The following is a 13724-nucleotide window of genomic DNA, read 5'->3' as shown; positions in this document are numbered from 1 at the left end:
GAATGGTTGCTGGAAAACGCATTAATTCTCTTTCTTCAAAGTTGCTTCCAAAATAGTGGACAAACTGGAAATGACAATAAAAACTCGAGAATATATTTGGGAATCCTTAACTAGTTTACATCTCAATCCAACAAGCCAAATAACAATTAAGCTACCTCTAGTAAATAAACTTTGAAATCAAACGTTAGATAACTAAATGCCACATCGTGATAGGCCTCTTCCATAACTCTATCTGAACTTATATATAGTCACATAGGGCATGTTTGGTTTACCAGTTTATGTAACTATACCGTAATCTTAGTGATGTATCTACTCATGCGAATACGTACACAAATCAAAGTTCTACGTTATTGCAACAATTTTTTCTTTTCTTTTAGGTCATGACCTTTTTTAATTGATTGCCCTTTTTTAAATACGAATTTTCAATATTTTATTTATTTATAACTCTTTTTCGAACTGAGATATTATTAAACATTGCAGCATACCATCAATCATGATTAAACTCGATCAATAATCATAATTATCTAGCACCCTAATCAGTGGCAATGATCAAATAAGTAGCTAAGACGAAATATATATCAACTAGTTAAAAGATCGATTAAGTTTCATACAGGAAATTAAATAATTAAGCTTAAAATAATTTCTAGGACATTCATGTTCGAACTAGACATGTGATTATGAGATTCAATGCTTGTGTGTTTATTATTTTCACTTATCAATATCCAATAATGTAAACTTAATAAAAGAATTAAACTCTATAAAATCTCCACGAATCACAAGAGATTTTCTTGCTTTTATCAACTCAAAAAATGGCGTGTATATGGGTAGCTGGTTAGGCCGTTTGGAATAAAAAATTTAAGGTAGTAAAATTGTTTTTCTTTTTGCTAAAGAAGCATGTTAGTAAAATATTAATACCTGAAATATTTGAATTGGTTTAATTACTAATTAAATATAGTATACGTAGAATTGATAGGCAATCAAAGCCACGTCAACACAGCATCAGAGCCAGCTATGCTCCCATCACCACCGGCGGCGGCGGCGGCGGCTCCTCCTCCTCTACCGCCGCAATCCTCCGACGAGGACTTCTTCTCCGATTCCAAGCCACGGTCCCCACCCCCAACCCTCCCTCAGATCCCCATCGTATGGCCCGAAGGCGGCGCTCTCACCGCCTCCTGGGTCGCCGACCTCGTACACGCCTTCGAATGGGCTTCCGAAGCTCTTCCGCCCTCGGAGCTCCCCTCCGTGCTACCCGTCGCCGCCTTCGACAAGCTCGTGCTCACCGCATCTAAGATTTTGCACAAGGAGCCCAATTGCGTCAGGATCGACGAGAATTCCGATCTCAATTCGGACTGCAGCGTCGTCGTCGTGGGGGACGTTCACGGTCAGCTGCATGATGTGCTTTTTCTGCTCAGAGAAGCCGGATTTCCTGCCGATGATCGCTTTTTCGTGTTCAATGGGGATTATGTGGACAGAGGTGCTTGGGGGCTCGAAGTTTTCCTGCTTCTGCTGGCCTGGAAGGTTAGGGTTGCGTTTTGTTTTCTGCTTTGTTTTCTGTGATTTTCTGTGATGCGTGAGGAAATTAAGTGTTTAAGTGGTGATTGGTCTTTCTAGTGCCTATTTGTTCTAGAGTTTAATCTTGTTCGCTTTGGTATGTGTTTGGGTGAAAAAGTTGCAGCTTGAATTATCATTTAGTCTTTCATGCCTTGTTCAGCACTTAATTACTTGGATCTTCTTAACTGAGACTGAAGAGTTCACTCCTGTGGTAAGATTGATATTGCTGCTCGTCCAGAAATATATCACTTTAAATGGTAGTTTTGCCTGGAACCATTTGTAGCATATGTGTCTGCTATGTTTAGACTATTAGGGATTTGACTAGTTAGTCTCCCGAGGTGGCGATCAGTTCGTTGTACAAGATGAAGAGTATGAAATGAGCTAGTATGAGCTTTGTCTGAGATTGAATCAGTATTGAATTTTATGCATATACCTTTTTTGATAAGCTTTTACAATTTGTAAATAAGGCACACTAGATTCTAGTATCCAATTTAGATGTCACTCGACTGGATGCAAAAGGAAAATAATGAATAGGACGATTAAGAAGATGATAATTTGGTTATTGGAATGTGATCCAATGCATATATTTTGGCTACATCACGTTCAGCCTTTTTTTGTTTCTGTTAAGAGAGAATCGGTGTGTGAAAGGCTGATGAAATTCTGGACTTTGTTTTGCTTACTTGTCACTTGTATTTACTATAGCTTTCACAAAAGAGGATTCTTGTCATAGAAAAAGCTTGATTGCTCAATAATAATAAGTTAAAGGCTTAAAGATAGTACTGTAATTTGAGATCATAATGGGGTTCACATACTTTGTAGGTTTTTATGCCTCACAGGGTATTTTTACTTCGTGGAAATCATGAATCTAAGTATTGCACTTCCGTTTATGGATTTGAAAAGGAAGTGTTAGCTAAATATGGTGATAATGGAAAGCATGTCTACAGAAAGTGTTTGGGATGTTTCGAAGGACTCCCCCTTGCTTCTATCATAGCTGGGAAAGTTTACACTGCACATGGAGGGCTTTTCCGTGGTACAATTGTCACTCCATCAAAAAGGTCTAAAAAGAAGAATCGCAAGGTTGTTCACAACCCTAAGGTGGATTCTTTAATTCTCGGTTCCTTTGAGGAGTTAGCAAAAGCTAGAAGATCTGTCCTTGATCCTCCCTGGGAAGGTCAGAACTTGATTCCTGGCGACATCCTATGGTCAGATCCATCAATGACTCCTGGTCTTTCCCCAAATACTGAGAGAGGAATTGGCCTCTTGTATGGTCCGGATTGTACTGAAGAATTTTTGAAGAAGTTTAATTTAAAGGTAGTCAACTTTACCACTGTTCATATGAGAATTAATTTTTATTGGTTGGTCTATATCAAATTGGGCAACTTGTACTTTTTAAACATGTATCTGACATATGAATCGTTACCATACAGAGAGATATATAACTGCATAAATCATACATGTTGGTGAAATGGAAAGCATGCTGACCCCTAATCCCTTCATTAGACTGACTTTGTTGGAATGTCCTAATGCAATTGAATTGAAGCTTTACTTGTAACAGATAATTAATGAACTTAATATAATTTCTCACTAGTGCAATCGCTGGGACCATTATAATGGAATATCTGAGAATTAGGAGGACTTGGACTGTGATACGAACTTGCTGAATTTGATTGCTGGGATATAAAAAATATGTTTTATAGTAGAATGGACTATTTCTTGTGGCCAAAGTATGACATGAGAATAGGAAATAAATCTAATCACCCTTTATATCTCATTTGCCCCATGCATTTACAACACCATAAAACCTGGTCAGCAACTCAGGTATGATAAAATATAGATCTTCTAACCAATATCAGATTCTTGATCTGTGACATTGTTTGCTCAATGCAAACTATTCCTATACGCAGAGTCTCAACAGCCTGTTTTTCATTTGTGGAGAATATTGAAAATATCTCCTTGCTGCAGTTATTTTGTCATATGATATATATAGGTTTCAGAACAATTTATTTTCTGTCAAACAAGAACTTATGTACCATGGTTTTTTATTGGAGTAGAACGAGACTATCCTTGATGGCTACATGCCTACATTACATTTTACTATAATGTTAGCCACATTAATTACCATGATATGGATATCTGGGAATGTGATTATCCCCGCTTACCTTCTCTTAACAAGAATCGTTATGTGTCGGTTTGCATTTGAACCCAAACTCTTAGACATTATGCCGTAGAGTTCATTTTTGTGTTTAAAGTTTTACTTTTAGGTAAAAAAACATATCCTTGCACTTACCTTTTTCTGGAGTTATATTACTGCAATCAAGTTGGTTGCATGAAGTGCATGCCTCCTTTGTGTTGATTTTGTTTTTTACTTATTCATCTCACTCTTCATCTGTGTGAGCTTATCAATGATTCAATTTTGAAATTGATGTGCTCATGTGCCATTCATTTCCTACATTTCAGTTAATCATCAGGTCACATGAAGGCCCTGATGCACGGGATAAGCGGCCTGATCTTGGAGGAATGGATGTTGGATATACTATAGATCATATTGTTGAGTCTGGCAAGCTCATCACATTATTCAGCGCCCCAGATTATCCACAATTTCAGGTAGCTTCATGATCTCTGAATTTAGAGCCTAGAAATGGCTCCGAGTTTTTGATGTAACCCTAAAAATTAACAAATTCAACATAGGAGTTCTGCCACTGCATGGATTCAGTATCTACTAAGCAAGTAGACCAAACATATATGCATGTTCTATTTCTATTTACCTTAGGTACTATGGTATTAAAGTTGGTTGGACCATGCACCTTATGGGGTAAAGAACATAGAAACTTAATGATTGAGTCATGCCAAATGCCAAGTCTTGTACTATCATTTACACTAATAATTGAATGAGAATTGAGAAACTTGGGGTGTTTGATTGAGAATTTAGGAGACTTTCTGATACCGGGAAAAATTGGTTTTTGGAATTAAATTGTAAAACTGAAAAATAATGTCCGTTGAATCAGGGGTTCAAGTTTGATCATATATATGCCAAATTATGTTTGGAAAAATGTTGCATGAACTATCTCTGAGTTAGACCATTAGTATTATTTTTGGAACCATGGCACACAATTTCGGTAGTTGTCAAATCATGTTTGGAAAGTTATACGACAAATTTGACCAGGAGTCTAGAACTCAGAAGTTCTAAAATGCATTTTACGATTTTCATCTCAATGTTTTGTCTTATTCACAGGCAACCGAAGAGCGTTATAAAAACAAAGGAGCCTATATTGTCTTGGAACCTCCAAACTTCGACACACCAATGTTTCACAGCTTTGAAGCTGTAACCCCAAGACCAAAGGTAAAGTTTCCTATTTGTCAATATTATGAAAATAGGTACTATTCTTATATCATCGTTATTATGTTATCTTTTTAAGAAGCGGTTATCATTGATTACAGTTCTATATATATAGTATGCATATAATATAATTTGGAGGATGTCTGCAGCGTTCAACTCTTTGTACATGCATGTTATGGTGTAGATAGATATTTCATACAGAAAAATGAATGATTTTCACTGTTCTGATTGTTGGTTTAATGATATTGGTAGGTAAATCCTTATTATGATTTCGAAGATGTTATCGATTCTGATGAAGAATTGGACCTGGTATCAATGGTGACGGATTCTGAACTGCAGCAACCTGCTGCCTGAAAAGGGAATATTACGACTGCAAAATACCGAATGAATTTTTGTGTACGCTCTTTTGCCCGTCTTTATTAAAGTGTGTATTTATGTATTTGTGAAAAGGCAAATATAGATTCCCTAATGGTGAATATCATAATCCTGTACATTATGTTATCATTGCCCTGCTGTATATGAGGGTCTAACGACATCGCAATTTTCATTTTCCTCCAAATTATTGTGTAGTGGATTTGTTTAGATTGTAACTGATTCAGTGTAAAGAAACTAACACCTCAGTTTCAAATTCATTGTATTTGAGCGTTTAGAGGGGAAGTGTGTGTGTTCAATTTTATATATGTTTGAATGGCTATGTTTAACATCGGCTTGATCCATACTTTGGAGTTGGTTAAATCAGTTATCGAACATTTTGCAAGCTGATTTAAACCACTTGGGTTTTTTTTTAATTATATATGCGCTAGAAGAAGATAGTATCATTTTATTCAATAAATTCTTGAGGGATGTGGCGAAGGAGAACACATCCGGGGTATAAATTCCAAGATGAGAAAGGAATTAACGATCAATTGGATAAATTCAATAAGGCTATCGATGATTTAGAAAATATTGATGCGAGTCTAGGATAAAAACAAGGCAATTCTTATTAGGTATAGTGTCGTGGACAATATGTAGCAAAAGTTAAGATATGTAGTATTTCTTTCTAATAAAATGATCCCAAGTAATAATTCTTGTAAACTTAATTTTCCTCATTCAAATAAAGCACTAAGATCGGAATTATTATGAACACGACTAAGATAGAATTATTATAAACACCATCAGTATTCAGTGATGATGTGATCTAAGCATTATTATTATTATTATTATTATTAAAAATGGATTGTTAGGGCAGATGCAAGTGGACTAAAAATAACAAATCAGCTAGGAATAATGTACAACAACAAAAAATTGTTGATAAAAAGATTGTTATAGAATCCTAAGCTGCAAGTCTGGGTGGCCGACCCTTACTTTGTGTCTTTGGAAAAGATCTTGAAGCGCTTCCACAAACCGGGCATGGACCTCCGTAACCTTGTATGGTACACAAATCAAATTACAAAATTACCAGGAACTGTAGAATCATACATAAAGCCTTTCCTAATGCACATAACGTTTATTGAAATGCTTCCACTGTTTCCCATCACCAGTACAGACTCGTTAACGAATTAAGACTCGGGTAATTGAGGATGACCAACTTCACAACATATACTGTATTTGTTCGTTATAAGTACTACATATCATAGAAGGTGTAGGGTATACCTCTTCTTTCGTAGGTTGAGAATTTTTCTTCACCAGAATTGGTTCACCAACCACCACATGGATCGGCTGTCTAAAAGGTAGAGGTGAACTGCAAAAGAATTGTCATAGTTTGAAATTCAGCACAGATGATAACTTTTTTAACATCAAAATGGAAATTCAGTTGTAGAACGGAACTTGCAGATGGCACTTAGTTTTCCTCAGTTTGAAATAAACCAAGAAAAAAGAGCTGAGAAAACATCTTGTAGAAGGTTTATAATGGGCTTTAGAACCTCTTGACCTAAGCTCAACTATTGAAGAGACTTTTTATTCTTAAGAGCCTAAGTGTCATGATTGCTCATCATATAAACGATCAAGATGGAACCTGTGGCCATTGAAATTTCACCACATCTTGTACAATAGTGAGCACTGAGCATGATGGAAGAGAAAGGACTCAGTAAGATACAATTAATTATGAAGAAAAAAGACACCTGTTCTATTCCACATATTAAGCTTTTTTTTTAACCTATAATGACCCATTAATTTCGAATTAGATCATGCTTTAAGAAGAAGGAAGATCAGCAACGTATAAAACTCAGTAACACAAATTTTCAAATTAGAACATACCCTAGTACGCCCCAGAACACAATGGGTGTGAACTTTATGGCTCTAGAGAACTCCCTAAAGAGTTTCCCACCCGGTCTCCACCACTTGTACACATCAGTCTGTAGAACAATTAAACAATCAAAGAGTAAGTAATGTTTTAAATTCCAGGAAAGGGCTATAATTTATAGCGTATAAACCATTACACAATGAGAAAACATGTAAAAGGTTCAAGGTGTAATTTAGAATAAGTGTTCGCGCAAACATTAACTGCAGAGGAATAGTAAAACCACTTACATAAACATTCAAGGAAATTTCCCTCCAGATTCTGGTTATTAATTGGCTTCATCACATTTCCTGTCTATTTCTTTCTTTATTTCTTTTCATAGCATGAAATGGGTTGCTGGTGAGTTTTTACATTCCCTAGATTTCATTAGTTAAGATAATGATGCACCATGTTTAAATTTGATGCTTAAATTTGTTCAACATGCTCCTCTATGTGCTGGTAAACTACTCTACTTGCATCCAAACATTGTACAACAAATTTTTTACATGAACAGGTGGCAGCAATGATAGCGTGTAACATCTCATATAGGCTTGGTGTTGGGAATTTCATTCAGTGTTTCCATATGATTCCAGTCTTACTCTAACAGAATTGGAGGGGGCACACTTCCAAAGGTCATAACCCTCCAGCACGGCGACCAAACTATCCCAAATTTATAAATTGGTCATGACTCACCACAACTCCGACCGTATTTATATCTAAACTACTAAAAATTATGGTCAGATATAACCTGAATCGAAACAAATATGTGAGGAAACTCATAACAAATCCAGATAAAGCGCAAAAGGTAGCTTGCTAGCAGTCTCCCATGCAGAGAGTGTGTATTCATATTGATGCATGTCACATATATTGATATATATGCGTCCAAATTTATAATATTATCAGAATTCCAAATGACGAGAGAAATAATGAAAACTGACTCACCTGACCAAAGCTGAAAACAGGAACCAGAGGTTTGCCAGTCTCTATAGCAATTCGTACAAATCCTTTTCTGCTTTGAAGAAACGCAACCTGCGCATGATAGAAAAGAAAACAGGGTAACATGAATTATGCACTACAGTCAAATTCTTTTTATTGTCTTCCATTTGTCAGTACAATCTGAGCAAAAATGTGCAGACATGCATAGAGACTACATAAAACTAGTCAAGTATAAAAGTCTCACTTGCAAATTTTGTGACAAACCCACAAATGGTAGGTTCTGGGTTTTTCACATCTTTCTTCTACAATACAATATAATCAATATATATATGGTTTTCCTGGTGTTCTGTGTAACTAAATCTTCATCAATGCTAGAAAACATGTATGCTTATGAGATGAGAATGTCATGAAGACAAAGTAGGTAAAATTTGTTTACAGCAAGCATCATAAAAGGCAAAAGGAAATGAGGTGGTAGAAGGACAAAAAATTATGTGATTAATTAAAAGACAAGCAATAGAAGAAAGTATCCAAGTTGCTAACAATCACCTCAGAGCCATGCTCCATATAGCAGGCCTCCTGAACTCCTCCTGGAATTATAATGCAGCTATAACCAGATGACAAAAGTGAAGTAAAATTTTTCCTTGTAGCAGATGAAAGTCCCAACCACGTCCATAAATGTCGCATGAATGGAGTGTAGAACACCTGAAAAGTTATCCATAGTCAAATTTGGAAAAGGCAAATCATTATTATGACTTCAGGATATACAAATGCATGTGATACTTACAGCAGAACTTGCAAGAACCTTGATCTTCGGCAGAGGCATGAAACCAGTAAGATCTGCTATCGCAATTACTCCAATAGGCCAAACCGAATGTGGTTCATAACCAAAAACTGCAAGAGATAGAGGTCGAATTTCAGGAAGCGAGGGATTCTGTCATCTAATCGTTGTGCTATGAAAGTTTAGCAAGAAAATGAACAAACGAGCTGAATTAATAGTTCCCTACTTCCCTAGTAACATTCCACTAATGCAAATAATACTGTAACATTTACCTCTAAGTTGAGTTATACTATTCCACTCAAAGGTTTTGGAGTTGGCTATACTGATTCATACATCTTAAGAAAGTGGTTCCTACCCTTTACTTCCACTTAGGATCAAAACTGTTCAGGTCACCAAAAATATCAACCGCCAGAGGGTTGGTGGAAATACTCAAATACAGCAGCACAATTAACTCCCTCGTGACTTACCATGCTATTGCTACAAATTAGTTAAAACTTCATCATCTCACAAATGAAGCAGCCCCATACACATCTTCACTACAGTTAATGGAGCTATTAACACTCAGAAATACTAAAAAATTTACTTCAAATATATAAAGTGTGGAAAGTAAAAAGGGGGAAATCATAGTAACTCAAAAGAAGTAGCTTTACCATATGCTTCATTAGGATCAAAGGCTTTGATGTTCTCCACGTGCAACGTCACCGGAAAATAACCAACTGCATGCTTACATATATACCTGATAAATCATTCACCAACACATTCAACCTCACAAACGCATAATGCAAACAAAAAAAAATCAAAAATTGAATTCGTATGTGCAAACACCATAATAAACCTGGCCAAATTCAGGCCCCATCTGCTGCGCTCATTAATCGGAATCACCATAAACACGAAGAGCAACACAATTCCGCTGCAACAAATTCGTTATTAATCCCCACGCATTGAGATGAGAAACACACAAACCATAGCAGGGATTACGAACCCGAGTGATTTGGGAAAGGGGAAGAAGAAAAACGAGGCGAGGATGATCGAGACGATGAGATGGACCGACCCCAGCCACAGAACGATTGCGAGGATCGAATTAAAAAGCGATCCCCGAGTGCCCTTGAACTCTGCCGCGGTCGGGGGAGCCTCCGACTCTGCTTCGGACGACGGCGATCTACGCCGCCTGACGTCGCCGTTGGATTCAGACGACATTGAAGTAAGGGGAGAGAAGAAGGAGTGAAGGAGATTGATGACAGCAGAGGAATGGGAGAGCTGGAAATATATATCATGTGGGAAACAACGCCATCTCGGAATCAATTTATCTCAGCGACTTTTCGTCGAACACTTTCTGGATTCTACCTAAAAGTTATCACATGTCACTGCAGACACGAACACGTGCCATTCAATTTACATAATTTGTTACTGTCCACGTCATTAATCTTTAATCAACAAAATCAATTAGGCTATCCACAATAGGAATGGCCCACCAATAGCCCAGCCACAAACTCCTCCTGCCACATCATCAACACTAAAAATCCTCCTGCCCCATCATAAATAGTCCAGCCATAGTCTAGCCAAATCATAAATAGTCCATTCACATCAATAGCCACATCACTCAAAATTATATAAAACAAATAATTAACAATCACACAAAATACGCAATTTAATTTACGATACATATACGAGAAAATTCAATAATATTATTAAAATTTAAAAAGTACATTAATTAAAAAAATTACATAATTAACAAAAAAAAGTACTGCCGTGCAGTCCTCCGCGCCCATAACTCTTCAATTAAATCCTTTTGGAGTATTATATCTGCAATGCAGTCGACATGCCACAAACGCGAATGAAAATGACGGGCAAGTCGAGTATATATAGTGTTTCGGAAACAAAAAAAAATTAAAAATTCGCGCTAGGCGGTGCGCTAGGCGCTATTGTGGATGCTCTTAGAGCATCCATAATAGGAATAGCCCAGCCGCAAACTCCTCGTGTCACATCATCATCCCTAAAAATCCTCCTGCCACATCATCAAGACAAGCAAATAGCTCAGTCATAGCTTAGCCACATCACTCAAAATTATATAAAACAAATAATTAGCAATCACACAACATATGGAATGAAATTTACGACATAGATACAGAAAAATTTAATAATACTATTAAAATTTAAAAAGTACATTAATTTAAAAAAATTACAATAAAATCAAAAATGTACATTAATTAAAAAAATTCACTCCTCGTCTCCGTCGTCGTCGCCTCCGTCGCCACCGTTGCCGCCGCCTCCACTCAAATCGTCACGCATGCTCACGAGCAATGTGTGAAGAAAACTCTTCTCCTCGGGGTCCGTCGCCGCCCGCCATTCGGCTAACGTCTTGACCATCTGAGCGCGCGTTTGTTGACGCGCGAAGAATTTGAGATCCTCTTTGGACTGGCCAAGGGGGGATGCCGACTGGACCTCCTAAGAACCCCCGGCGACCCCCCTCGCCTCCCGTTGTGCCCGCTTTTGCCCAACCGGGCGAGGTCGGCGAGCGAACGAACGAGGGGTGGGGATCACCTGGGCCGTCTCGGGGAGGTCGTGGGAACCACCACAGCTGCCGCTGAAATCACCGATGTAGTTTAGTCGTTGCTTCTTCGGCCAGCCAGCGTCGACACCTGCTCGAAACTTCTCGGATTCGTTCAGCACCACAAAGTAGTTCCAGTAGGTGAAATCCTTATACAACCCGGGCTGGGGAAGGCTTTCTCCGCTATCCTCCTGCAGTCATCCTCCGTTTGGCCACTGCTCTGCATGCGGAGGGCGTTGGTGTACAAGCCCGAAAATCAGGAGACCGCAGCCCTGATTCGGTCCCACCCCTTCCGGCACTTCTCCCCCGTGGCCTCCCCTCCGGGAAAAATGCCTTATAGGCTGCTGCTATTTTAGCCCACAAGTTGACGATCCTCTGATTGTTCGAGGCGAGGGGATCATCGCAAACACTCACCCACGCCTTGGACAGCGCGACGTTCTCCGCATCCGTCCACTTTCTGCGTGCTGAGCTCTTGTCATCAGCCGGCTGCGACGACTCGCCGACCACCCTCTTGTCCTTGCCCTTCTTCTTCTTTGGCGCGCCCCGACCCCGCCCTACTCCCCCCGTTTGAACGGGAGTGTCCGCATCCCCGAGATCTATCCCCAACTCCTCTAAGGAAAAAGTCTCAAATTGCGTGAACTGCGCCTCCGTTGGGGTCGATGTGTGCGAATAAGCAGTCGAAAAATCAAAACTGGGGCGATAGACGTTTTCCTCCCCCGGCGTCCCCTGCGTCGCCGGTACCCTTCCTGTCGGGGGCTGCATCGCCGTCCCCCCCCCCCACGGCATCATCTGCATACCGGGTTGCATCCCCGGTACCCCCTGCCACACCGGCATACTCCCCCCCAGCTGCCATCCCGGGCATATTCCCCCCGGCTGCCATCCCGGGCATCATCTCCTGCCACGGGTACATGTTGTAGTACCCTGACATCGGACCCCATCCACCTCCCACGGGTATCAGGGGAGTTTGAGACCCACTTGTCACTGGAGTACCTTCGTTGTTGTTCTCCATTTCGCGTTGTTGCTCTTGTACAGAAATTAAGATAGAGAGAAAACTCGTTAAAACAAGTGGTGCGAATGAAAATGACGTGCAAAGCGCATATATATAGTGTTTCAAAAATTTTAAAAAAAATCCGCTGGGCGATGAGCTCGGCTATCCCAACCCTACAATGGCGCCGAGCGGGTCGCCCAGCACATCGTCGAGTGGCCGTATATCACCTAGCGCTAGGCGGTTGCAATGGTTCGCCGAGCGTACCGTCTAGCGTCGGGGCTCAGCTAGGCGGTGCGCTAGGCGCCATTGTGGATGCTCTTAGAGAGATGATAACAACTAAATTTTATACAATCAAAATAAGGTTAGATTAATAATTTGATGTATTAATTATATATTTAAATAATAAATGTAGTAGGTGGATAAGTTAAAAAGACTTATTAGCCTTTAACCACATTTTTTATTTTTATATTTGAATTTCTTTTCTATTATTTTTAAAATTTGAATTAAAGTATGCACTAATTATATTTATGGTTCCAAAAAAGTAAAAAAATTATACACAAATCATAAGTATATGACCATAATTAAATACATAAATAAACCTATTTTTTTTAAATAAATTAATTTTTGATTGTACAAAATTTGGTCACATTTGTTGAATCAATTATGCTGAATTAACGATCAGAACAAATTATACTAATAAAGTACTTTTTTGTGGCAAAATTCGTACTAGAAATAAGAGGAGTACCGCTCAGAATTTTGTCACCAATGGAAAAATTAAATTCTGATAATTTTGTAATCTTATGCGATTTTTTTAAACATTAATTCCCAACAAATTTGTAGGAGTATTTTTTTTCCAATTGAATGGCTGATCTAATTACTATTCTCTACAATGTTCTATAAACATCTTGAAAGTTGCAACAGTTCGGTCCAAAAAAAATTTCTACTATGTATCGATTTTCATGAAGATACTAAATTTTCATTTTTGGGTAGAAAATATTCGAAATTGGCAATATTCTGACATTTTTTAAACATTGTCCTATATTTGATTTTTGTAATCACGTGTCCAAATTTTGATTTTTGGACCCGAACAATTCATAAAAGTTTCCGACCCAGCTTCTTGTCTTTGTCTATTAGTTTTGTCTTTTTTTCCATAAGAAAAACGATATATTCATTTTTCCCATGTTAACAGTAAATTGGAATATCGCAGTAAAAACTAAAAACACTGTCACATTCCAATAGGCAGGGATGCTAAGTTTCTTTTTAATTGTAGTATTACTTTAAATTTATTGTTTATTAGTATTTTTTATTGTTTGTACTACTCCCTCTGTT

At 38.3% G+C, this 13724-nt stretch overlaps 2 protein-coding genes across 2 annotated transcripts; one reads left to right on the top strand and one right to left on the bottom strand.

Moving 5' to 3' along the window:
• Positions 1–964: 964 nt before the first annotated feature.
• LOC121787619 (serine/threonine-protein phosphatase 7-like) lies at positions 965–5533 on the top strand. The gene is made up of 5 exons (XM_042186407.1): positions 965–1518; positions 2371–2862; positions 4009–4155; positions 4784–4891; positions 5141–5533. The coding sequence occupies exons 1-5, from the start codon at positions 1012–1014 to the stop codon at positions 5240–5242; spliced, it is 1356 nt and encodes a 451-aa protein (XP_042042341.1). The 5' UTR covers positions 965–1011; the 3' UTR covers positions 5243–5533.
• Positions 5534–6027: 494 nt separating this feature from the next.
• On the bottom strand, positions 6028–10215 carry LOC121788107 (diacylglycerol O-acyltransferase 2D-like). The gene is made up of 9 exons (XM_042186982.1): positions 9842–10215; positions 9695–9769; positions 9510–9595; positions 8866–8972; positions 8628–8783; positions 8088–8174; positions 7124–7221; positions 6521–6608; positions 6028–6292 (listed from the first exon to the last, which is right to left on the bottom strand). Exons 1-9 carry the CDS (start codon positions 10054–10056, stop codon positions 6191–6193), a joined length of 1014 nt encoding a protein of 337 aa, XP_042042916.1. The 5' UTR covers positions 10057–10215; the 3' UTR covers positions 6028–6190.
• Positions 10216–13724: the final 3509 nt, after the last annotated feature.

The sequence above is a fragment of the Salvia splendens genome, chromosome 22 (genome assembly GCF_004379255.2).
Source record: "Salvia splendens isolate huo1 chromosome 22, SspV2, whole genome shotgun sequence".
Classification (NCBI taxonomy): domain Eukaryota; kingdom Viridiplantae; phylum Streptophyta; class Magnoliopsida; order Lamiales; family Lamiaceae; genus Salvia; species Salvia splendens.
This window is presented reverse-complemented; position numbering and strand designations above follow the sequence as displayed.

Excerpts from the sequence above, each read along its gene's own strand:
- LOC121787619 (XM_042186407.1), top strand. The coding sequence starts at position 1,012 with ATGCTCCCATCACCACCGGCGGCGGCGGCGGCGGCTCCTCCTCCTCTA. Across the intron at positions 2,863-4,008 it reads TGAAGAAGTTTAATTTAAAG|TTAATCATCAGGTCACATGA; the intron begins GTAGTCAACTTT and ends CCTACATTTCAG. Across the intron at positions 4,156-4,783 it reads CAGATTATCCACAATTTCAG|GCAACCGAAGAGCGTTATAA; the intron begins GTAGCTTCATGA and ends TCTTATTCACAG.
- LOC121788107 (XM_042186982.1), bottom strand. The coding sequence starts at position 10,056 with ATGTCGTCTGAATCCAACGGCGACGTCAGGCGGCGTAGATCGCCGTCG. Across the intron at positions 9,770-9,841 it reads CCCTTTCCCAAATCACTCGG|CGGAATTGTGTTGCTCTTCG; the intron begins GTTCGTAATCCC and ends AATTTGTTGCAG. Across the intron at positions 6,609-7,123 it reads GTGTTCTGGGGCGTACTAGG|TTCACCTCTACCTTTTAGAC; the intron begins GTATGTTCTAAT and ends ATTCTTTTGCAG.